Source organism: Carcharodon carcharias, chromosome 15 (genome assembly GCF_017639515.1).
Source record: "Carcharodon carcharias isolate sCarCar2 chromosome 15, sCarCar2.pri, whole genome shotgun sequence".
Lineage (NCBI taxonomy): Eukaryota > Metazoa > Chordata > Chondrichthyes > Lamniformes > Lamnidae > Carcharodon > Carcharodon carcharias.
This window is the reverse complement of record NC_054481.1, coordinates 75179716-75204412: the sequence shown is the minus strand read 5'-3', so window position 1 is coordinate 75204412 and position 24697 is coordinate 75179716. Positions and strand designations below refer to the sequence as shown.

General features: G+C 45.8%; 2 protein-coding genes across 2 annotated transcripts in view; one reads left to right on the top strand and one right to left on the bottom strand.

Moving 5' to 3' along the window:
* Positions 1-24697, bottom strand: part of LOC121288390 (hemoglobin subunit alpha-2-like) — a 56047-nt gene that overhangs the window by 14827 nt on the left and 16523 nt on the right. The window contains exon 4 of the mRNA XM_041206943.1: positions 3015-3128. Within this exon, the coding sequence (XP_041062877.1) occupies positions 3015-3128 (114 nt within the window). The remainder of the gene's footprint in view (positions 1-3014; positions 3129-24697) is intronic.
* Positions 18985-20449, top strand: LOC121287787 (hemoglobin subunit beta-like). Its single transcript, XM_041205710.1, has 3 exons — positions 18985-19145; positions 19387-19579; positions 20088-20449. Exons 1-3 carry the CDS (start codon positions 19054-19056, stop codon positions 20214-20216), a joined length of 414 nt encoding a protein of 137 aa, XP_041061644.1. The 5' UTR covers positions 18985-19053; the 3' UTR covers positions 20217-20449.

The window sequence follows — 24697 nt, the reverse complement described above, 5'->3', positions numbered from 1 at the left end:
AGTGGGCAAAGGAGCAGGAAGGCATTGCAAGGGAATGGGGGGGAGGGGAACACATGGTGAGGGGAAAAGAGGCAGAACTGCGTTGCAAAGGAGGGGGAAGGAGGAACAAACAGGGAACAAAGGGACAGGAGGGCATTGCAAGTGGGCAGACGGAAGTGAGAACACAGGGGGGCAAAGGAGCAGGAAGGCATTGCAAGTGGGTGGAGGAGGAGGCGGGGGAACGCTGACATACAGAGGAGAGACTGAGGAGTGGGAAGCTGGAACCCAACATGGGAAGCTGAAAATCTGACAAACAAGGGGGTGGATGGGATACCACATGTATGTCTGGGAGGGGATGCACACAGACTCCAGAATAGGAAAGAGGGGTTGTGTTAATGTAACACAACAGGGATAGGTGAAGGTGGGGGGGTTGTTGGGAAGGGAAACAGTGTACTGATCAGTCATGAAGGCAATAGGGAACTCATTGAAATTCAAAGTCCTTGGTCAGGGTCCAGCAGGTCAGAGTCAGAGAATAGAGAATGCCCTTGGGTTCCCAGTCAGAAGTCAGAAAGTAGAGACAGTGATGGGGTGCAGCAGGCCAATCTGTATGGCCACTCATGGCATGCACATTGTATTCCCGCTCCAGGAAGGGGCAAGGGCTATGTGCTCAATTGGGATAATGCACAGCTTGGTGTGTAGGGCACTTTCACAGTGCATGTCCATTGACTTGTCTGTCTTTTTACTGGTTTGCAGATGAGAAGGTAAGGGTCATGGGAGGCATCTGCAGCCTGTATATGGGGAATATATAATAAAGGAGGGGGGGAGGTTATGTGAAGCATTTTTGTGGGGGGTGGGGGGAGATCTCCTTTGTAGGTGTCCGTGCACACAGCCTCTAGATAGGGAGGGTAGAGATTAGCATGGGGCATGGGCACATACCCTCCCCCTGATAATCACAGGGGGAGGGTAGGAATGTTGACCACAACTGCAATGGGATCCAGTATTGGGGGAGGCTGGATAATAACAGGACGGAGCTCTACCATCACATTGTGAAGTTCCAAGTACATTTCTGAGACACAGACAGTGAGAGAGCGCAGGTCAAAGCTGGTCTCAAAGCAATAGCACAGAGCCACCATCTTGCACACTCAAACTAATGGTGCAGCTATAAATCAAAAGTAGGAGCAAATCTGCATGGGAGGGGTCTGAAGCAGTGTAGGAGGAGCGCACTGCTGGACTAAAGGGCATCCTCTAACTTGTTGGCACCACAAGATTAAATTGATTCTGGGCTGAACCCATACTTGTTGCTGTGCTGTAACAGGGAAATGTGGAGTCACTGGCTTAGCATCACAGTCACTGCGTTTCAACATTAACAAACAGGAATGTGAAATTTGGCACAGGTGCTTCTTATATGGCCTCCATTAATGAAAGACTTTCATGTGCTTTTCAGAATTGTTTTTCATGGCATGCCAAAGGGCATCCAGTCTCTAATTACGAGCAATCTATTGTTAATGAGTATTCCAGGTCTGAGATTGGAGCATTGAGGCAGGTCAGGTCATGCATGTCATTCAAATCTTCTCCAACTGTGGGATTGAGATGTTGAGTCTCAGGGATGGCATCTTGGTCACCAAGAACAAAGAACAAAGAAAAGTACAGCACAGGAACAGGCCCTTCGGCCCTCCAAGCCTGCGCCGATCATATTGCCTGTTAAACAAAAACATTTTGCACTTCCGGGGTCCGTATTCCTCTATTCCCATCCTATTCATGTATTTGTCACGCTGCCTCTTAAACACCACTTTCGTACCTGCTTCCACCACCTCCCCTGGCAGCGAATTCCAGACACTCACTACCCTCTGTGTAAAAAACTTTCCCCGCACGTCTCCTCCAAATTTTTCTGCTCTCACCTTAAAACTATGTCCCCTAGTAATTGACTCTTCCACCCTGGGAAAAAGCTTCTGACTATCTACTCTGTCCATGTCACTCATAATTTTGTAAACTTCTATCAAGTCGCCCCTCAATCTCCGTCGCTCTAGTGAGAACGATCCGGGTTTCTCCAACCTCTACTCATAGCTAATAACCTCCAGACCAGGCAGCGTCCTGATAAACCTCCTCTTCACCCTATCCAATGCCTCCATATCTTTCTTGTAATGTGGCGACCAGAATTGCACACAATATTCCAAGTGTGGCCTAACCAAGGTTCTATACAGCTGCAGCATGACTTCCCAGCTTTTATACTCGATGCCGCTGCTAATGAAGGCAAGCATGCCATATGCCTTCCTGACTACCTTATCCACCTGCGTTGCCACTTTCAGTGACCTGTGGACCTGTACACCCAGACCCCTCTGCCCGTCGATGCACTTAAGGGTTCTGCCATTTACTGTACAATTCCTACCTATAATAGACCTTCCAAAATGTATTACGTCACATTTGTCAAACTCCATCTGCCATTTCTCCGCCCAAGTCTCCAACCGATCTATATCCCTTTGTATCCTTTGACAATCCTCTTCACTATCTGCAACTCCTCCAACCTTAGTGTCGACAGCAAACTTACTAATTAGCCCAGTTACATTTTCCTCCAAATCATTTATGTAATACTACAAACAGCAAAGGTCCCAGCACTGATCCCTGCAGAACACCACAATGCCAAGCTAACTCAATCTGAGCCAACTGGCCCTGGCTCATAGATGCCCCCTTGACAGAGGGGACTGTGGACACCAGGGATGGTGAGATTCCAACAAACTACATGGGATCCTCATCCTCCTCTGAAGATTCCTCAGCCCTTGGTGTGCTGTCCTGCTGGCTTGAAGGTATTTGCTGCTGGGGTTCAGCTGCATGTCCTCCAGCCGCTGGGCCACCTGCGAGAGTCTCCTGTTCAGGGCCCCTCGCTCTGCACTCACTCCAGATACAGAGCCATGTACACTATGCTGGACGGCCCACAGCTGCCACTGCTGCTAACACCTCCTCCTGCATATGAGGGCTGTGTTCCTCATCCAGGGTCCCTGAATCTGAAACTTCACAAGGAATCATCAACGTGAAAGTACCTGAGCTTTTGCTTGGTGAACTAGTCTGGTGTGACAATGCTTGAGAAAGGCTTCTCTTTTCTTGTTGTCTGAGGCAATCCGTGGCTCCTGGGGGTGGGACCACACAACTGGGACCTGTGAGAGAAACAACAGAAGCTGAGTATAGGAATTCATGTAGACACTCATCATCCCTCAGTGATGTTTCTGAACACTGCACCCAATTCACAGCATGCCGTAAGACTAGGCTTTCCTCACAGATTCAGTGCCATGCTTACCCAGAAAACAATCATTCACCAAAATCCATCACCATGACAACCAATGCCACAATATTCCTTAGAGAGCCACCTCCATAGCCCTTTGCACCTGTAAGGGCAGACTCGCTGCCACCCACCCATGGACAATACTGAGAGCAGCATTGGCTTCCACTCTGGGTTTTCTCACTTTTTTCAGATGTCGTGTTCTCGCTTCTCCTGCATGGACAAGAGGGAGAGGGTGATGAAGCGGTTCAGTCGTACATGGAAAACCCCCTGCTTTGAAATGACATTTCCTTTTTGGCAGCCCATATACGTTAACAGCAGTTGCTGAGTCAGTGGTCTGGACACAAACTGCTCTGAGGTTGTGTCCCCCAGGTGATTTTCTTGCTGCATGTTGTGATCCAAGGGGTCCACAGAGTAGACGGGAGTCCCAGTAACCTTGACAGAGTTCAGCAGGTAACTGAAGGGTTTGTGGCATTGCACCTGGATACTCCTTCAAGGCACTGACCACCTTTGCAATCTGTGTCTATGCCTTCTTGGTTATGATGGGGTTAGCTTGCTTGCAGCCAGGCAGCAAGAGTACCACCAGGAGATCAAGACCTTGGTTCATAATCTTAGCATCAGCGTGTCCCAGATCTCCCCGCTGCCATCTCCTTCAGCCATCCAGTTATTGGATTGGAAGGGATACATGGGTCACTATGTGTTTTCTCCAAGTGTGTGGTGCATGAATAACTTGAGAAGATGCTATGATATTGAGGGGATGGTGTTTAACAGGCTTGTTGCCTCACCATTGTACGAGTGCCAGGGCAGCATGGATTGAAACTGAAAGGCTACTATGTAAGGGGCCAGAGCTCCTTGAAGGGCACACATGCCATGGCATGAGGCAGGATTGGGAGTAGCCAAGGGATTATTCAATGTCTGGCCTCAGATTGTAGAGATTGCAGACAGGGGGGAGTTGTGAGGGGTAGTAGAGTGAAGATCTGAATGTGGGGTTAAGGACCTGAGCTGGGTTTCTATGCCCACTTGCAGAACTGTGCTGTGAGCTGCTGCATGTTCATTTGGCAGAATGCAGAGATTTCAGGGAACAGCAGCAAAATGCTGGTCAAGCAGAGTCCTCAGATCTAGGACACCACAGGCAGTAGAGGAGGACAGAAATGGATCCTAAATGGGTTAGGAGGTCACTAAAGGACTCTTCATAATGGACCAACTTTCACATAGCAACAATACATCAGACAGCAATGACATCAGCAATGGTACTTGCACATCAAAGTTCAGCCACTTGATGCAGTGTTTTCAATCACTTCCTCTACAATCTTCTTTGAGTATTGCTGAAAAAAGAGACTGTCTAAGCTTTTCGTCTTGCATTTATCAGGTCACTCACAAATATACTAATCACAGTTGTTATGACATGGCAGCTGATGTGTGCCAGGCAGACCAAATACACAAGGGAAACTTGGCCATGCTATCACAATGGTTTTGCAATTTGTATTTATTACAAGCAGATGTGTGCACTGAATTCAGAAGCAACAAATCCACTAAGATCTTTAGAGATTTTTAAGAAAGAAACTAAAATATTTATTAACAAAAGATTTAAAGCACATAAATAAGACTGCAATTACTTAATACTATAACAAATCCTAAATTCCTAATTAACCTGACTGCCAACTGTACGCCCCTTTTAAGTCAACTGTCCAAAATGGATTTTAAATTTATTAAAAAGCCAACAAGTTACTGCAGTACCTCCTTGACAGTGGAATTCCAAAATCTTGTCTTCAACTATAGTTACTGGATAGAGCAGACTTATGCACAAATGGCTGGAGGCTTCCTGAAGGTTATTTCACACACTCCCATTAGATCTTTCATGGCCCTCAACATAGACTTTCATTCTCCATTATATATGTTTCGCTTTCTTTAATATGTAAATTCAATTAAAACATATGTCTTTGGAACTTTACCTTTCCCATACTGTAAAAATCTTTGATGTTGCCAATATTGTCAGTAACCTTGGGAAAATAAACACACTGCTTAGCCTTGCTAAACTGGCTACATATAAACATCCTAACATCCCTTTGAAATCCAAACAACCCCTTCACTTTTCTAAAAATACAAATTCTCTTCTTACCTTACATGCTAAGACTCCATCCATGTTAACTCATTTGCATTTCAAGTATATTTCTATACCAAGCTCCTTTTGATAATTTCAAGCTTGCAGCCTACCTGACTCCAAATGTAATTAAATCACACAGACAGAACCATCTACTCTCACACCCATAAACCTACTTCACAATAAACCAGAATAATATTATGAAAATTCTTATACTTTTGTAACAGAATATCACAGTACCTTTATGTTGCAGGAGGCCATTTAGCCCATCGAGTCTGCACTGTCTCCCTGAAAGAGCATTCCACATAGTCCCACTCCTCTGCCTTATCCCTGTAACCTTGTCCATTCTCTTTTTTCAGGTAGCAATCCAATTCCCTTTTGAATATCTCGATTGAACCTTCACCACCCTCTCAGGAAGATTGTTCTAACCACCCTCTGGGTGAAAAAAAATTTCCTCACATCACATTTGCTCCTTTTGCCAATTAATTTGAATCTGTCCTCGATGTTCACTTGAGTAGGGAGATTTTATCACTATCTGCCCTGTCCATACCCCTCAGGATCTTGAATACCTCCAAAAAGTCACATCTCACCCTTCTTTTTTCCAAGGAAAAAAGTCCCGATCTCTCCAATCTATCATCATAGTTACAGCTCTTCATCCCGGGAATCACTCTTGTGAATCTCCTCTGTACTCATCCTGTGCCTTCACGTTCTTCCTCTCAAGTATGACGTCCAGAACTGGAGGCAGTACCGATAGGTTGGCAAGTGGCATTGCCATGGAGAATTCACCACTGATGGTGACTGACAGTTAAGTGCCAAGCATTGTTTGAAAAATTTAAACCAGGCAGCTTGACCCGGATCGGTCAAGACATTTCCCTGAGAAATGAATCAGCGAATGGCTGTCATTTATTTTGTTTAACTGAAACAGACGCAATGTGTGTATATGCTTTTTCTGTCTGCAAAGAACAGGGCCCTGTGTATTAATATATGTAGCTTCCAGTACACACAAGTGTGCCACAATGTGAGCCTGACTGACAATCTTAAGTTGGTTGTCAGCATAATTCTTAGCACACTGAGGACTACTTAGCAAATGTCCAATCGTGGAATCATGTCTAATGTTGCACGCTGTGTTTTGAGTTTTGCAAGCACGCGCTGGTTGGGTATGGTCTGTACCCTGCCCATTGTGAATGGCAGCTGGGACATACTGTCTGATACAAACCACCAGTCTTTGGAACATGTGGCCCACATACCTTGCATCACACTGGCACTGGAATTCACAAACACATTATTCATTTGTGTGATAGGCAGGACAGCTTTTTGGCTTGACAGCAGCATCCTGTTAGTGGCAAATGCCACTTGTGTTGCTACTGCATAGTAGCGGCGTGAAAAAGCTAGCTTCACATGTTGCTCAAATTATTGAGAACCTTGTCATTCCAGGGTAATCTGAGGTATACAGAGCACTTTTCAGGGCTGAAATTGATGGCCTTATGCCCTTTCATGGGTTTGCATGATAGTGCAAGATGATCTGATCAGGGTAACTATTGGCATGCTTGATGCCTTTGATGCATCAATCTTGCATGGTGAGCAAATGGCTCAGACTCTATTTAAGAGGTTACTGATAAGACCAATCTTTTAGCATTTGGAATTGTAAGGATCTCAACACGAATGGTGATCAGTGAAGGTCGGTTTGCAGTAGACCGTGGTAGAGAACCCCCCGGCAAATTTCTCAACTAGTACATCAAGGAAAAGGAGTTCATTTGACTGCTCCATTTCTAAGGTGAATTTGAGCACAGGATGGAGCCCAATAAGATATGTTAGGAAATTGTTACATGCAGCTACGGATTTAGATATAGAAAATGTATCATCCATGTATCAGAAATATACGAGGGATGCGAGGTTAGGTGTCATTCTATCAAAGATAAATTTCTCGTGGAACCCAACAAAGATGCTTGTGAGAGCTAAGCACTCTCTTATTTACAGTATAAATTGTTATTTTCCCTGATATTGGTAATCTTGTGAGTGTCCTGATGAGTGCAAGATGAAAAGATTAGACATGTCTCTTCTATCAGCAAAACTCAAGCTCTGAACAACCAAACAACAATTATTTTTCTTTGAAGTCTAGCCCGTACCAAGATGGTTGTTGAGGCAGCCCTTTTATCAATCCTGAGATGGGGTGAAGCCACCTCTGCACTTGACACCATTTCCGGCAGGAATTATACCTCCGCCGCACTTGGGGAGGCAGCTGCCCTAAGCCTGACTTAGGGGGGTGAAAACATGTTGGGGGACAGGGCCATTTTGGAGTGGATTGCAATGTCGGGAAATGGCACCTCAAAGTGGGAAATATAGCTCCTTGTTTCTCCTTTCTAATGTTAGATCCCGCTCCTGTTCCTTTAACTCTCAATCTTTATGGATCCTGCATTCTCCTTGTTATTGTATTCTGTACTGAGAGCGTTAAAAGAGTAATCATAGGAAATTTCAACTACTACATGCGAACAAGGAGCAGGAGTAGGCCGTTAAGTCATTCAAGCCTGCTCCACCATTTAATAAGATCATGGCTGATCTGATAGTAACCTGAAATCTGCATCCCACCTGCCCCCGATAACCTATCACCCCCTTGCTTACCAAGAATCTATCCACCTCTGCCTTAAAAATATTCAAAGACTCTGCTTCCACAATCTTTTCAGGAAGAGAGTTCCAAAGACTCACGACCCTCTGAGTGAAAAAATGTCATCTCATCTCTGTTTTAAATGGGTAATAACTTGTTTTTAAACAGTGACCACTAGTTCTAGATTCTCCCACAAGAGGAAACATCCTCGCCACATCCACCCTGTCAAGACACCTCAGGATCTTATATGTTTCAATCGAGTCACCTCTTATTCTTCTAAACTCCAGTGAATGCAGGCCTAGCCTGTCCAACCTTTTCTCATAAGACAACCTACCCGTTCCAGGTATTAGTCTGGTAAACCTTCTCTGAACTGTTTCCAACACATCTACATCCTTCCTTAAATAAGGTGACCAATACTATACACAGTATTCCGAATATGGTCTCACTAGTGCCCTGTCCAACTGAAGCGTAACTTCCCTATTTTTGTGTTCAATTCCTCTTGCAATAAATGATATTCTATTAGCTTTCCTAATTATTTGCTGTACCTGCGTGCTAACCTTTTGCGATTTATGCACTAGGACGCCCAGATCCCTCTGAACCCTGCAGTCTTCCACCACTTGGATAGTATGCTTCTCTTTTATTCTTCCTCCCAAAATGGACAATTTCACATTTTCCCACATTATACTCCATTTGCCATATCTTTGCTCAATCACTTGACATATCTATGTATTTGTGTAGCTTCCTTATGTCCTCTTCACAGCTTGCTTTCCTACCTATCTTTGTGTCATCAGTAAATTTGAGAAACATCCCATCCATTCCTCCAGTTGAGTCCCCAGTACTGTTCCCTGTGGCCCACCAGTCATTACATCTTGCTAACCTGCTGAAAAAGACCCATTTATGCCAACTCTCTGCTTCCTGTTAGCCAAACAATACTTGCCAATGTGTTATTCCCTACACCATGAGCTTTTATTTTCCACAATAACCTACGCTGTGGCAATTCATCAAATGCCTCCTGGAAATCCAAGTACAGTTCATCCATTAGCTTCCCTTTATCCACAGCACGGTACCTCCTCCAAGATTTCCAATAAGTTGGCTAAACCCGATTTCCCTTTAACAAAACCATGTCAACTCTACCTGATGAGCTTGAGCTTATCCAAGTGCCCTACTATAACCTCTTTAATAAAAGCTTCTAACATTTTCCCTTCAGCAGATGTTAGGCTAACTGGCCCGTAGTTTCCTGCTTTCTGTCTCCCTCCCTTTTTGAATAATGTGGTTACTTTTGCTTTCTTTCAATCCAATGGGATCTTCCCCGGATCTAGGGAGTTTTGGAAACTTAAAACATCAACTATCTAACCAGACATTTCTTTTAAGACTCTAGGATGAAGTCCATCAGGACCCGGGCACTTGTCCACCCGCAGCTCCAACAATTTACTCAGTAACACTTCTCTGGTGACTGTGATTTTCCTGACTTCCTTCCCCACTTCCAGTTCCTGGTTGAGAGATGCTTCTGGGATGTTACTTGTATCCTCTATATTAATTGGACAGAAGAGCTGGATAATAGGGATAAGGGGATGGAGTTCCTACACTGCTCCTACAGAATTCCTTTCTAACCCAATACGTGGAAAGCCCAACATCAGAAAATTCTCTATTGGATCTTATAAAGAGGAATGAAGTGGAGCATATAAGAGAAGTAAAAATAGGGAAATATCAGGCAATAGTGGCCATAATGTAATAGGATAATAGAGAAGGGTATCAGTTTGACAAAGCAAAGTTAATAGATTTGTGAAAGCTGATTTTGAGGGGTTGTTATTTATTTATTCTTTTACAGGATGTGGGCATCACTGGCTAGGCCAACAATTGATGCCCATCCCAAATTGCCCTTGAGAAGGTGGTGGTGAGTTGTCTTCTTGTACACCCACAGTGCAATTGGGAAGGGAGTTGCAAGATTTTGACCCAGTGACAGTGAAGGAATGGAAAGGTTCCAGGTCAGGATGTTGAGTGACTTGGGAGTGGAACTTGCAGGTGGTGGTGTTCCCATGCACCTGCTGGCCTTGTCTTTCTAGGTGGTGGAGTTCACGAGTTTAGAAGGTGCTGTTGATGGAACGTTTGGAAATTGTTGCAGTGTGTCTTGTAGATAGACCACACTGCTGCCACTACATGTCAGTGGTCAAGAAAGTGTATCTTTAAGGTGGTGCATTGGGTGCTAATCAAGTGGGCTGCTTTGTCCTGGGTGGTGTCGAGCTTCTTGGGTGTTGTTGGAGCTGCACTCATCCAGGCAAGTGGAGATGTATTCCATCACACACCTGACTATGAATTACAGCCTGAGTTTTGATCAAGTCAGGATGACTTGGGAGCCCTTTAAAAGTGGTGGGCAGTTCCCGATTCCCACCCTATTTTCGGGCTGTCTGATTTTCAGAAGTGCCTTTAATGGTTCCTGTCAAAAGCCTGCACCTGGCACTCCTGACCTGGCCGGCTCTAATATGGAAATAGGCATGTCCTAGTCCTCTGGAATGTTTATGGATTGATGCCAGGTTTTTAAAGAGCCATGGTTCATGCCCTTTAGGGGTGGGGGTCAACTTCGAGGTTTAGTACCACAAATTTAAATTCTGTACACTTCTCAAAATTATTTTTTGATTTTAAATAGCCATTTAATTGTCATTATGCCATAAAGTAGGCACAATTCTGATGACATATTGTGTTGATGTACCAGAGGTTTGAGAATCTTGGGCCTCATCAAAATAAATATAAGAAAATAAAAACCAGGAGTGATACAAAACAGGGCATTGACTCATTATCACCCATTTTATTACTCTTGCAAAGTCTGGGAATGAAACCCCTATTTGTCAGTAGGTAATTGCTTACAGAAAGGTTTTACAAATCTCCATCCTATGTTCACCCCAGATAGTCTGTAAATTTACAATGTACAACACAATTTGTAATACAGCTTCTGGGGGAAGGGGAAACAATCCAGTTCTTGAGTTAAGGCTGCACTGAACTTCTGCACCATGTATCATTCTTCACTGAAAAATTCAGATCAACAATTAAATGTACATTTTTCCTTAGCTGCTGGTACATGTTTGATTGACAAATCATGGGGATAGGGTCATCAGCGTAAAATGGGCAGATGCCATTTGTGGTGTGTTGTAGGTTGGTGCCAGGAATGTCAGAATGGTAAGGTTGGATTAGCTACAGAATTGTATTGTTTTGTAAAAGTAGTAATTTCTTTATAGCCACTTTCCTCACATCAGTTGATTGCTCTGTGATTATTTATCCTTAGAGATTCAGCATTGGGCCTCCAATTTCACTGTTGCTACAGTCACTCTGCCAACTGCATGCAAACGTAATGAAACTGCATTTATACAGCACCATTCATGATCTTCCAAATCACTTTGCAGCCAATTCAGTGCTTTTGAGTTGTAGTCACTGGTCTAATGTAGGCAATATTATCAAGTGGCAGAGTAGGCTCGAGGGGCCATATAGCCTGCTCCTGCTCTTAATATGTAAGTTCACATGTCATTTAGATGGATGAGATGAGCTGCAATAGATGGCATTTCTGATCCATAATTAACTTTCAAACAGAGGCTGGAGTTCTGTTAATTTTGTTGGAAATGGAAGTTTACCAAGTGGGCTTTGTGGGGTGAAGTTGCCAGGACAGGAGTGTGTAATAGGCTCATAGTGAATCAATAATCTGTTTTACACTGCACAGGATTCTCGATTCCCATTGACACAAGTCTTGTCCTTTTATATACTGACCTGTTACCCCCCTCTATCTTGGTGCTTATGATGAATTTTTTCAGGTATGAAATATGGGGTGGAATTTTCCACACCTGTATGTGTCAAGCATGTTCAGTGGAGTGAGTGGAGAATATGGCGAGAAGGCCGAAAATAGGAGTCATGACATCATGAAACCATTTTGTAATCGTCTGCTCTGTCTGTCAATGGTGGGCTGTGTTTTCCACTGTCAAATGCTGGGAAGCTCATTGTACTATATCTGCACGTCATCCCCACCTGAATCATCCCCCACACTGGATCATCCAAACACACCAACCCATTTCACAACAGCATATATAAGGTGTGCACTTGGCGGGCTGCACTTTGAGGGGATCCCAGAGGAGAGTGTACAGTAAGGTCATGCAGCACTCACCAGGGTCATCTGTTGGAATTCAAGGTTGAGAAGGCTTGGGGTGGACAAGGGCTGCCCTGCATTTGAGGTGAGTTGCGGGGGACAAGGGTGCCCTGCGGCTGAGGCGAGTTGTTGGGGGGCAAGGGCTGCACTGCAGTTGATGGTAGTGCACAAGCACGTGCGAGGTGGTGAGGAGGGATGCATTAGGGAAACCTTGTATAAAGTTTGTACAAGGACCATTCCTCCCCAGCTGGGACAGGTAACGCGTAGGCACATTAACATGCTTGGAGTCGGGCCTCTAGCTTACCTGCCCACACAAGCAACGCAGAGGCATGAAAGTGCCACCAAATGCTCCTGAAATTTTCACCACCACCCCCCCGCCCCCACCCGGCACAGACTGCAAACTATTGATCATTTTAGTTGACAGCAGAACAGTTGGATGACTGGGCACATTGTACAATCACCTTGCTAAAGCTGGCCATGGAGCAGTCACTGGTAGAGGTGCTCACAGCTCCTTACAATGTCATCATCCCGGTTTGGACCAGTCTCCCCCATGGTTCAAGCTAACAGTGCAGCCTTGCTGTGTGGGTTAGGAGAATGTCTGTGCCTGAGCTGAGAGCACAGCATGCAGTCCAATGGGCAAAGCTGCTGCCAATTGGTCAGGTGGAGTGGTGCAGGGGTGGGTGTGGTTTCGGGCAGCCATGTAGTGCACTAAACTCTGGCCGCCCAAATGGTTGCTAACACTCTCCGGGATACATTAAGAGGCCTTCAGACTGAACCGAGAGGGATTCTTAGTATAACCAAGCTAACCCAGGCATCTCTCTTTCATCCTGCAGGAGGAGCACATCAGGAACATGGAGCCTGTTGAATTAGGTGTACGCCTCACAGCATACAGAGAGAGAAGACGAAGGAGGAGAGAGTGACGGAGTTACCTGCTGCGCAGAGGGAGAAGCAGCACCCTCTGGAAGAAGGGGTGGCTGGGGCACCTGCAGATACCACTGAAGAGTCACAGTGAGCTGTCACTGGTCGGCACCTAGCTAGAGCCAGGGTTTACAGACTCTACATCTCCTACCTGCAGATGACAGAGAACCCATGTCGCTGAAGACTGTGCATGTCTAGGGAGCTGGTTAGTCACATCTGCCAGCTGCTGCAGGATTTGGTGCCATGGGGACATGGAGGGCAACCACTGCCAGTGGCTGTGAAAGTGACAGCTGTGCTCAATTTCTACCCCAGTGGCTCCTTTCAGTGCTCTACAGATGACCTCTGTGGGACATCGCAAGTCTCCACCCACAAATACATCCATGAGATCACAGATGTCACCTTCGCCAAGGACTCACAAGTTACTGCATTTTGCCTGGGACCAGGAAAATCAGGATGCAAGAGCACTGGGATTTGCCCACAACTCAGGTGCCATCCTGCACAGATATGAGATGCCATCAAATTCACTCACTTGATGCTCAGATCTCTGTGGCAACAAGCGGTCAACAACATTGACTGCAAAGAATTCCACTTGCTGAATGTGCAGCTGGTGTGCGACCCCATGGCACCAAATCCTGCAGGTCTGTGCACAATTCCCAGGGAGCGTCCATGACTCCTACATTCTCAGTTGGTCTCAGATCCCTGATGTCTTCCAGGGTCCACAGAAGCTGTAGGGTTGGCTCCTCGGGGACAAGAGCGACCCAAAGAGGCCATGGCTGATGACACCCGAGCGGCAGACTCAGACGGCAGCACAGCGACACTATAATGAGGCTCATGCAGCAGCTCACAACTTGGTGGAGCAGACCATCAGGATGCTGAAGATGTGGTTCCGGTGCCTGGACCGGTCTGGTGGAGCCCTGCAATACAGTCCGCAGGGCGTGTCACGCATCATCATCGCCTGCCACACCCTTTTCAACCTAGCACTGAAACTGGGAGAGGAGCTGGCTGAGGAGGAGATGGAGGAGCTGGAGGTCTCCTCCAATGAGGAGGATGTCAATGGGTATAAGGGTGAGGTGATTCTCGAAGGCGATGATGAAGGCGATGGGGCCATTGTACTGGCCAGACAAGGCAGGCATGCTCGGGAGGCCCTCATAGCTGCTAGATTTGTGGAGGATGATGATGACATGCAGTGAGGAGATGCCATAGGTAATTACATTACATCTGTGAATGTTTGACCCCATTCTGGCTGACGAGAGCACACATACATTCTGTGATAAAGTTCCTTTGATAGGGATGAAAGGAGGGCCGAACAGTCGCTCGATGGCAGGAGGATGATGCTGAGATCCAGTGAGGACACTCCATAGATCTTCACATAGTCTCTGAGAATGTCTGACTCCTGTCTGGCCAAGGGCATGTCGCTTGTGCTCTATGATCAGGGTCATATCATGGAGATGCAGCCATGAAACTTTAAATGCACCTGATCCTTTGTCTGCCTTCAGCACCTGAGCCCTTCAGGAGCACAGTGTCACTGGTCACAGATGCTGAAAAGATGGGGGCCAGACCCACCTTAAAGGTGCTGAGGGCAAACAGAGAGAATGACGGAATTCTGTGACGCCTGCCCACCACATTCTGACATCAATGACCAGCACCATCGAGGTGCAGGCATCAGTAATGTATCAGGGAGTGTGAGGCTGGACCATGACTTTACTCTGAAGGCAGCACAGAGCACAAGGAAGAGGCCCTGGAATGAGACACCTGACTTTATCTTGTGCAGAAAGTTTTCACATCTGAGTGACACTAACACTGATCATTAGAATGAGGAGCCATAGGCAGGGAGACACTCTTGAGAGTTTAATTACAGCAGTGAACAGTATGTACAAGTTTTTAACATCCATACTCAGGCTGTGCAACTACATCTTCTTAACCTTCCTAACCCTGTTGTATGTCTTGGTGCTCCTCCAACATCCACAGTGGAGGTGGAGGCAGCCTGCTGACTGCTAAGCTCTGTCTGTGATAACCTTGGCAGGTGTCCTATGGAGGGCTGAGACCTGGAGGTCCCCGCCCTGCTTTCAGGGCCCTGCTGTGTGGCAGTGGCACCCTCCTGGAACTGTGGAGCTGGAGCTGCTCTGGCCACAGGAAAAGGGGATTTGGATGAGCCAGACAATAATGGAGTCACCTGGATGGATGGCCCAGAGTGTCGAGCTGCTGGTCCTCCTCCCTATAGGTGTCCGACAGTCCTTGGCTGACCGCTTGAGGGGAAGGAGTAACTGAAGTGACATCGAGCTGCCCGGCACCCCTCCTGTGTACACACTTTTGGAGGCCAAATATGGCATCAGCGATGGAGTTCAGCCTGCGCAGCAATGCAGGAACGATGTCCAGAACCAAGATCTCCATGGTGGCTGCCATTCTACCAGTGTTGACCTTGGTGTGTTGGCATGTTGGCGCTATCATCTCAGCCTGAAGGTGGAGGGACTCCTCCATTGTGCCTTGCAATCTGATGAGTGCCGCGGACATCCCTTCCTGATGTTCCCAAGCTCCAGCAACTGAGATCTGATCAAGTCCAGAGGTTCTTCATCTGTCTCAGACTCAGCAAATCTCTGGTCGCCAGCAGTCCTCCAAGTGCCAGAGACCTGGGAACTCCCTGTCGCCTCCTGCTGCGTATCAAACAGTGCGATGTGCTCACCAAATTGTGATCCCGAAAATATTCTAAAGCTCGGTCCCACCGAGGTGTGTGTCTCTGCATTGGTGGAGGGTGTGGGTGAGCGCTGTAACGGGACTTCAGAGAGGGTGCCTTCAGATTCTTTTTCAAATTCTTCTTCGGGGCTTGATTGGAGGCCCTGGGCCATTAGCTATCTCCCAGATGTGCCTGCAGAAGCAAGGGGAGATAATTAGTGCATGGCAGTGGCCTGTGAAACAGGACACATCACTCACAGCATGGTTGTCTGATGGAAGTTGCACTGCTGGATCCTCACATGTTACAGCAGCGCCAACCTCACCTGGTCCAGAGTCCAGACCAACTGGTTGGCTCTGTTTTCAAAGTGCATTAAGACCTTGATTTCAGGCATTCCTCCATCAGTCTGTAGCCTGTCCCTCTTGTTGTGTGCCAGCTTATCCTGCATGAAATCAGATGGAGAGAGAGTAAGCGGGATGCCTGCCAGGCCAGATTATAAGCATGCCTGGCATGTGTGGTAAGTGGCCCCATGGACAGGATGAGGACAATGAAGGTGTGTGTGAGAGAATGAATGGTGATGTCCTTGAACTGACAATGAGCAAGGTCCCTGGGATGTGTGATGGGTTTGTGAGTGTGAGTTAAGAGTGGTCAGTAGAGTAACCTATCCTGAAAAAATGGAGGACATCATTCACCCTCTTGTGGCACTGGGTGCCTTTCCTCTTTTGCAGGGCATTGGCACTAACCACCGCTGCCACTGCCTCCCAAGCCAGGTTAGTGATGTGCTGCCCACCCTGCGGCTGGAGCGAGAGTAGAGCACATCATGGCAGGTTTCCATTGCATCCGAAAGGTGTTCGAGGGATGTGTCACTAAACCTGGGGCCTGCAAACTTTTTGCCTTTTGGGGCCAAGTGGTCGTGGCGTCTGGAATGATGAAATGGCTGGGTGAGGCATGGCAGGCAAATGAGAGCCCACCCACCATTGAAACAGCGTGTTTCCCAGGAATGCATGATTAATGAGGCAGGATTGGGATTGGCATAAACCCACCATTCCGGCCGGTGGGAAAAACATACATTTTCCCGTCTGCACCACACCTTGTGGAAATCTGGGACGCTTACATCCATGGTGATAAGGCTATGTTGCGAGGAGATATTGAAAATATATTGTGGTGAGAACCAGCAAACAGTAGAGTCTCCAGACTTGCTGACCAAGCAAACACAAAAACTTTTGTAAACCATTCAGTCTTTGTCCTCTGGCTTCTTAAAGGATGTGTCGCAGAGAGGCACCTGAGGGCTCCAACATTTCTCACTAACAGTGAAGAATTGTTTTATACAATTATGCCAGTTTGTTGCTCAGGAATAATTTGTTCTTTCTATTGTGTGACATTACTGATAAAATAGAATCCAATTGCGCCCCTTCTATGAAATAATGGACTTGAACTTGCACGGAGTGGAAATTCCAATTGGACTGCCACTTCACTCCTCCTCTCCTTCACTGAAATCCAGATGATCCTTTGACACCAGACTTTCTGACGCAGACTGGGTGGGAACTGCATAGGGCACTGCGCTCCTGAGAGATTCAGTTGAGGGCTACGGAGTTGGATGCAGGAAGGCCGTGCCCCCTTTTTTAAGTCACTAGATGCCGTTAATCATGTTGGTTTAAAGCCCCAGCCACTCTCAAACCAGGGAGAAGCTAAGTTTGTAAGGTAAATGGGCAGGTTTGGGGAGGGGGGTGGGGTATCATTAGTTGTCAGTGATAGGGTTGTCAGGGGCTTGGATTGGACAGTCAGTGCTAAGGGTGGGGAGGTGGGGGTTGGTGGTCAGGGTGGGGTGTTTATTCAGGGGTGGTCAGTCAAGGGGTGCACTCGAGGAGGCTGAAGTTGGGGGTGGGAAGTGGGGATGGTGCAGGCTTGGGGTGTGTATTCGAGCAGCTGCTATCAAAGGGAGTTAAGTCAGGGGGTGCAGTCAGGGGTGGGGAGGGTGCTGTTGGGGGGAGTGTGCAATCACGGGGAGTGCACAAGCATGGTGTGGTGTGCTGTTGATGAGTGCAGTCAGTGTGGTACTGTCGGGAGTGTGAAGTTGGGGGTGGTTTAGTTAGGGTGTCCTGTGGGGGTTGCGGGGTTGGAAAAGGGATGTTTAATGGGGGATCAGAGGGGTGATGGGGGGGCTCGAACAGGTTGGGAGTAGTTGGGGAGCTGGGGGGTCACTTGGGGGTGTGGAGGATGATCCCGTGGGGGTCAGAGTGGTGTAGAGGGGGGTGGGGGTAGTCAGGGGCCCAAGGGAGTTTGAGGAGGGTCAGAACAATAGTTACCCAGAAGCCAGAAGTGGCCTAAATTTTTTGGCTAACTATTGTTGTATGACAATTGGAACCATCCAAAATTTTGTGACTTAAATCAGAGTATTGGATGGTTCCCGGTGCAGGGCAATTGCCCATTGGAAGTCTGAACTTCCTGGTCAATTGCCGTGCAATCCTTACCTGGGAACTGCCTGGGGAGTTCTCCAGAGCATCTTTGGGGTACCCACCAGGTACACTGCTCTGGAGCTCAGAGGTTATGGGCACCCAGATGGGAGAAAGCCTTCAACCTCTACAGAAAGGAAAAGATCTTGTGCAGTTTAACTGGGTTGCAAGTATTGAATCTTTCCCCCAAATATGAATTTCCTATCAGCGTGTTGATATGTTGCAATGTGCAGAACATTTCATTGAGGGCTGAGGCAGTCATAGATATCAATGTTATCACCTGCACAGTGTTATAAATAACCAATGGGATATTTTCCTGTCAAATTAACAATATTACATGAAGCTGATACAGTAAAATTTGTATTGTCCCTGGTTTGTTTAATGGTCCTAGTGGCATCACCTATAGGACGCATACAAACTAACACTGCCTTAATGTTAATGACCCATGCTGCATATATATCAGAGGATATTTGTAACCAGATGCCAACAATGTGCGTTATCATTCCTTTCTGTGATTGTTTGGTAAATTAGTTAGTGAATCTTGAACAGGGAAAAAATGTCATGCATGACTGAGGGGGAGGGTTAAAGGAACAGGCAGATGGAATGAGGGAGAAGCAATAAGGCCCATGACTTTTCTCTCTGGCCCTCTTGTTAACATATTATTCAGCAAAATAGTACAACTACTCTTTGGAATGAGTGAACACAAGAGAGGCAGGAAGGACTGAATGTTTAACATGTGTTTATCTTAACACTCAAACACAGAAGAGTGATGCCCAGCGATAGGGAAGAGAGTCCCACCTACCAATCAGTCAGCCTATTATATTGGGATTTTGCTTTGGGACATGCCCTATTGCAGACTATAAAAATCAGACAGAAACTGCAGATCAACACAGCCTTTTTGTACGAGCTACTGCGGTGAGATATTAACAGGCAAAATGGTGCACTGGACTCAAGGAGAGAAAGAGGAAATCACCCACACATGGGGCAGTATCGATAAAATCAAAATTATATCCAGTGCCCTTGGAAGGTATAGTGTGAATACAGTTTGATTTCAATGTAATTCATTATTCTTTGCACAAATGTTGTGGTGATGGGTGTTTATTGCTACGTGGTAAGGGAATTAGTATTAAAGGTTTCATTGAAGTTCCAGTCAAACTGATGTAAAGCTTAACTTTTTATTATTTCAAATGATTCATTGATTCGATTTGAGATTTAAATTCAATCTATTGTTTGATGTTAATTTGAATTATTATGCTTTTTCCCTCCAGGATGTTTCATGCCTATCCCTGGACTTCACACTACTTTAAAGAGCGGCCTGGATTTACTGTTCAAGGACATGCAGCTAAAGTGTCTGGTGCTCTGGATACTGCGGTCACCCATTTGGATGATGTTAAGTCGCAGTTTAAGGTGCTCAGCAGCAAGCACGCTGATGAGTTGCATGTGGATGCTGGAAGCTTCCATGTAAGAAACTAATCTTTTTTAAATATATGTTCCATTTTTACTAAAGTTATGCTGTAAATGAAAGCTAATTCCAGAATTAGAGTTGACATGACAATGAAATAAAGTAGACTGAGACTTCCTGAAAGAGGGAAAGTATTGCTTTGGGGTTACCTGGTTTCCAATGAAAAAGAGAGTCTCACTCTCTTGCTACAAAGTCAGGTGGAGCCATAACTCTGGACATGGAGTGCACAGGTTCACAAAACTTAAATACATCAACTGGTTCTAGGTTGTCCTCACATCTTCTCATTGGCTCGTACAATGTTTTAACAAGATTACAAGCTGATCTTAATGAATATTTGATTTCATTGTTCCATGCATGCAGAGATTTTTCCTGGAGTGATTAACTTTCCCATTTAATATTTTCTGACAAAATCTTTTGGTGCTTTAAATTTTAAATTTAAATTTTAAATTTAACCTATTAGCACACATTTTTTTTCAAATTAGATAATGGATCTTTGTTTTCTCATAGCTGCTGACTGACTGCATCATTATCGAACTGGCTTTGTCCAAGAAGGACAAGTTCACCCCTCACATCCATGCAATTTGGGATAAATTTTTTAAGGTGGTGGTCGATGCTATATCCAAGCAGTACCATTAAATCCAAGATGACATAAACCCTTCAGCTTTGATCAAGAAATGCAACTGATGAAAATGTTCCCTTATCAACACCTAAAACAAAATAAATAACAAGTTATGTTCAAATAAAACTGATGTATTCTTGAAAACAATGTTCCTCTTTATATGCTAATTTTGACTCAAATTCCTGAAAATATCTCCATGTATTTTCCTTCAATTGCTTAGAACAACAATAAAGAATCAATATTAACCTGACATTTGCCAGATGTGAATTCTGCATTTAATTTTATTGTAATCCAGAAGGACACATGAGGTAACATGGTGAGATGAAAATTCAGGATCCATTTCTCTGTCAGTTCTGAAATCTCCACACGTAATGTATTAAATAAAACTAATAATTTTAATCAACATTTCATCAGTTAATTTTCAGTACATCAAAGAGAATGATGACTTCTTGGCGGAATCCAATAGGAATCAAACCTCCTCTGCACCCTTTGAGATTGGACTGTTCACGGGGGTGAAAGAGTCAAAATGCAGCAATCATAGGGGATTCGATAGTGAGGGACATAGACAATACGACTGTGCCCCACCTCACCATAAGATTGATCAAGGTTGACGCTGATAAGGGTTTTTCTAGGCTTCAGATTGAAATGGTGAAATAGACAGAAGCATGGTAGGTAGAGGTCAATATGGAGAAGTGTGAATTGACACATGTGAGGAGAACTAATATGGAGTGACAGTATGTATTACATGGCACAATTCTGAAAAATGTAATTGAGCCAAAAAACCCTGGTGTCCATATACACTAAATCCTAAAGGTGACAGAAAAAGTTGATTCGGCAGTTAAAAACAGCTTACAGGTTACTCAGCTTTATAAAGAGGGGAATATTATAGAAAGTGAACTCGATCATGCTAAAACTTCATAAATCATTGGTCAGGCCTCAGCTGGAATGCTGTAGGCATTTGTGGGCAACAAACTTTCCTGAATTCAAGGGCAGAGTTCTTCCCACATCAGGCAAGCGTCCCGACGTCATTGCGCACTCTCGCGATATTTCACTCGGTTGGCACGTGTAAGAGGCGGTAGCACACCCGCCAGCAATTAAGAGGCAAATAGGTCAAGCGGCCTTTTCATTTCTTGCGAAACCTTATTTAGGGCCAGGATGTTTCGACCAGTGATTTAAAGAAATATATAAACTGTTAAAACTAATTTTTATCAAGTGCTTGCTCATGTGACAGAGTCATGTTTTCCTTGGCCAGGATTTTCCTGTTGGCGAGCAGGGGGCGGGACCCGCATGCCGACGTGTAAAATGACGCAGGATGACATCGGGCAGAACCCTCGATGTCACCCCACCCCATTTAAATTTTCAGGACGGTGGGGGCTCAGCAAAATCAGCTGCGCACCCGCCGATCTGTCAATGGCCAACTGAGGCCATTGACAGAGTCATTTAAGTAATTAACGGACCTGCCCGAACAACCTTAAGGTTTGCGGGCAGGCCAGGAGCCCTGATGGGAATTAGAAAAAGCATGAGACCTCATCCACCAGCGGGATGAGATTTCATGTAGGTTTTGTAAAAACTTAAAGTTTTTTAAAAAGTGATGGACATGTACCAACTCACGTGGCAGTGTCACATGAGGGGACATGTCAGGGGAAATTGTATTCTTTAACTTGAGCTTGAATTTGTGACTTCAGCAGTTGACATATTTCTGTAACAACTCCCTTGTAAAAGTGCAGATGTGTCAAACATTGGTTGTTGCTGACGTTCAGACAGGAAAGTTGCTCCCTGAGCACCCTCTATTGATATGGCCTTCCATTAAGAGCCCTCTCCTCCTCCATCGATTCCCTTTTCCAGCAGCTTCTCCTGTTCTGAATGGTTTCCACTCATTCTCCCAGTTATACTCAGTTCCAAGAGAAAGACCAGGCCTACTAGTGCAGCCATATCTGTGAGCAATTGGATTGTGCTTTAGCCCTGAAGTCAGCAAAATGTCCTTCAACATTGCCCAAACCGCTCTCTGTGCACTTTTGCAACTTGTAACACTATGGAAAGCAGCAAAAACAAGTGGCATTGCAGCAGCAGCCAGAAGAAATAAACAGACAACCAACCTGTAAGTAGTGAATGATCTATTTAAATAGCACTTGTGTGGGAATCGGTCATGCTGCTTAACACTGCAACGTTAAGAGAAGGTGTTAGCTGGATCGTGGGGCTCCAAAATGGCACTTTCAGTCACAAAATAGACTTGCACACTGATTGACATCAGCATTTGTCTGCTCTACACATTTCTGTCAGAGTTGTTGGATTGGCTGCTGGTGAATGGGCTGCTTTGTCCTGGATGGTGTTGAGCTTCTTGAGTTTTGTTGCAGCTGTCCTCATCCAGGCAATAGGAGACTATTCCATCACACTCCTGACTTCCGCTTGTAGGTTGTAGAGAAGATTCTGGAGCCAGGACGTGAGTCACTCACTGTAGAATACCTGCCCCCTGACCTGCTCTAATAGCCACATGACTGGTGTAGTTGAGTTCCTGGTTAATAGCAATTTCCTGAATATTGAGAGTGGAATATTTGGCAATGCCATTGAATTTTAATTGGAAGAATTTGGACTCTTTGTCCTTGGAAATGGTCACTGCCTGCCATTTCTGTGGCAATATTTGCCACTTACCTGCCCAATTTGTCCAGATATTGCTGCATATGGACATGGAATGCTTCAGTATCTCAGGAGTCGTGAATGGTGCTGAACATTGAGCGATCATCCACAAACATCCCAACTTCTGATCTTAAGTTGAAGGGAAGGTCATTGATGAAGTAACTGAAGATGGTTGGGCCTAGGACACTTCTCTGAGGAGCTCCTGGGACTGAGATGATGACCTCAAAGAACCACAACCATCTTCCTTTGTGCTAGGTATGACTCGAACCAGTGGAGGGTTTTCCCCCTGATTCTATTGACTTCAATTTTGCCAGGGCTCCTTGATGCCACATTTAGTCAGATGCTGCCTTGATGTTAAGGGCAGTCACTCTCACCTCAGCTGTTGAATTCAGCTATTTTGTGCCTGTTTGGGCCAAGGCTGTAATGAGGTCAGGAACTAATGGTTCACTAATGTCCTTTAGGGAATGAAATCGGCCATCTTCACCCTGCCTGGCTTACAAGTGATTTCAGATCCACAGTAATGTTGTTGACTCTTAACTGCACTCTGGATAGGCTGAGCAAGCCACTCAGTTCAAGGGCAATTAGGGATAGGCAACATATGCTGGCCTTGCCAGGTTTGCCCACATTCCAAGAGCGAATTTAAAAAAAAATCTGAGTGGTCCTGGCAGAAAACATTGTTTTCAAGCATCAGTGAGCAGGATATTGCTGAGCAAGAGCCGTTTGATGCCACAGTTGATGATTCCTTCAATCACTTTGCTGATGATTGAGATTAGACAGATGGGGCATTAATTGGGCTGGTTGGTTTTGTCCCGGTTTTGTGGGCAGGACATACCTGGGCAATTTTCCACATAGCTGGGTAGATGCCAGTGTTATAGCTGTACTGGAACAGCTTGGCTAGGGGCACGACAAGTTCTGCAGCACCACTCTTCAGTACTATTGTTGGAACATTGTCAGGGCCCATCACCTTTGCAGTATCTAGTGCCTTCAGCCCTTTCTTGATATCACGTGGAGTGAATCGAATTGGTTGAAGACTGACATCTGTGATCTTAGGACTGTGGAAGAATCTGAGATGGATCATCCATTCTCCACTTATAGCTGAAGTTGGTTACAAATGCTTGAGGCATGCGTGAAAGCCATGGTTCTGGCTGTCGGCCCCTCAGCTATTGCTGCTTATTCAAAAACACACAGGAAGGCCATATTCTTCCTGAAGTGCACCTGGCCCTCCAAAGGGGCCTCGTGATGAGCAGGACATTCTTACTGGTGTACCCTCTGGAGCCACTGAATGGAGCGTCATCATTTCTAATGTGCCACCATTTGCCGTGAGTGAGCTCCTCCTTTACAACCTTCGCTAACCGGGTGAGATGATGTCAGGGACAGTGACGATCTTACTTGGGTTCAGGGATGCAAGCCTCGACATGTCTTCTCCTTCCAGGTTTTCATGGAGATGCACGAGGGGAGATGATGGAGTGGGGGTTATCCATTGTCTTCTGGACAACAGACGGTGTGTGGTGCCAACATGCAAGGAAATGGGTCATGTTTGGAAAAACTGCTCTGCTTCCCAGGCTGCCCATACCACTCAGGCAGTAGAGCCTGGCACTACTGCATCTCCCTCACTACCCCAACTCAACCCTCTGTTGAAGTCGGTCTATGTGGAAGGAAGGTGGGACGTAAAACTAAAAACATCATGGCGAGTCCCTTTGAAAATGCAAACTGGTCCATGATTGAGTCCATGCTTGTCCCCATGCCTGTGAGTGTACCAATGCCCATAGGTAATGCTGGCGTTGATCCTGTGGCCACACATGAGTCTGAGGTTAAATTCACTCTGATGAGGCCTAAACATTCCCAGGGCCTGTCTTAGGTGCGA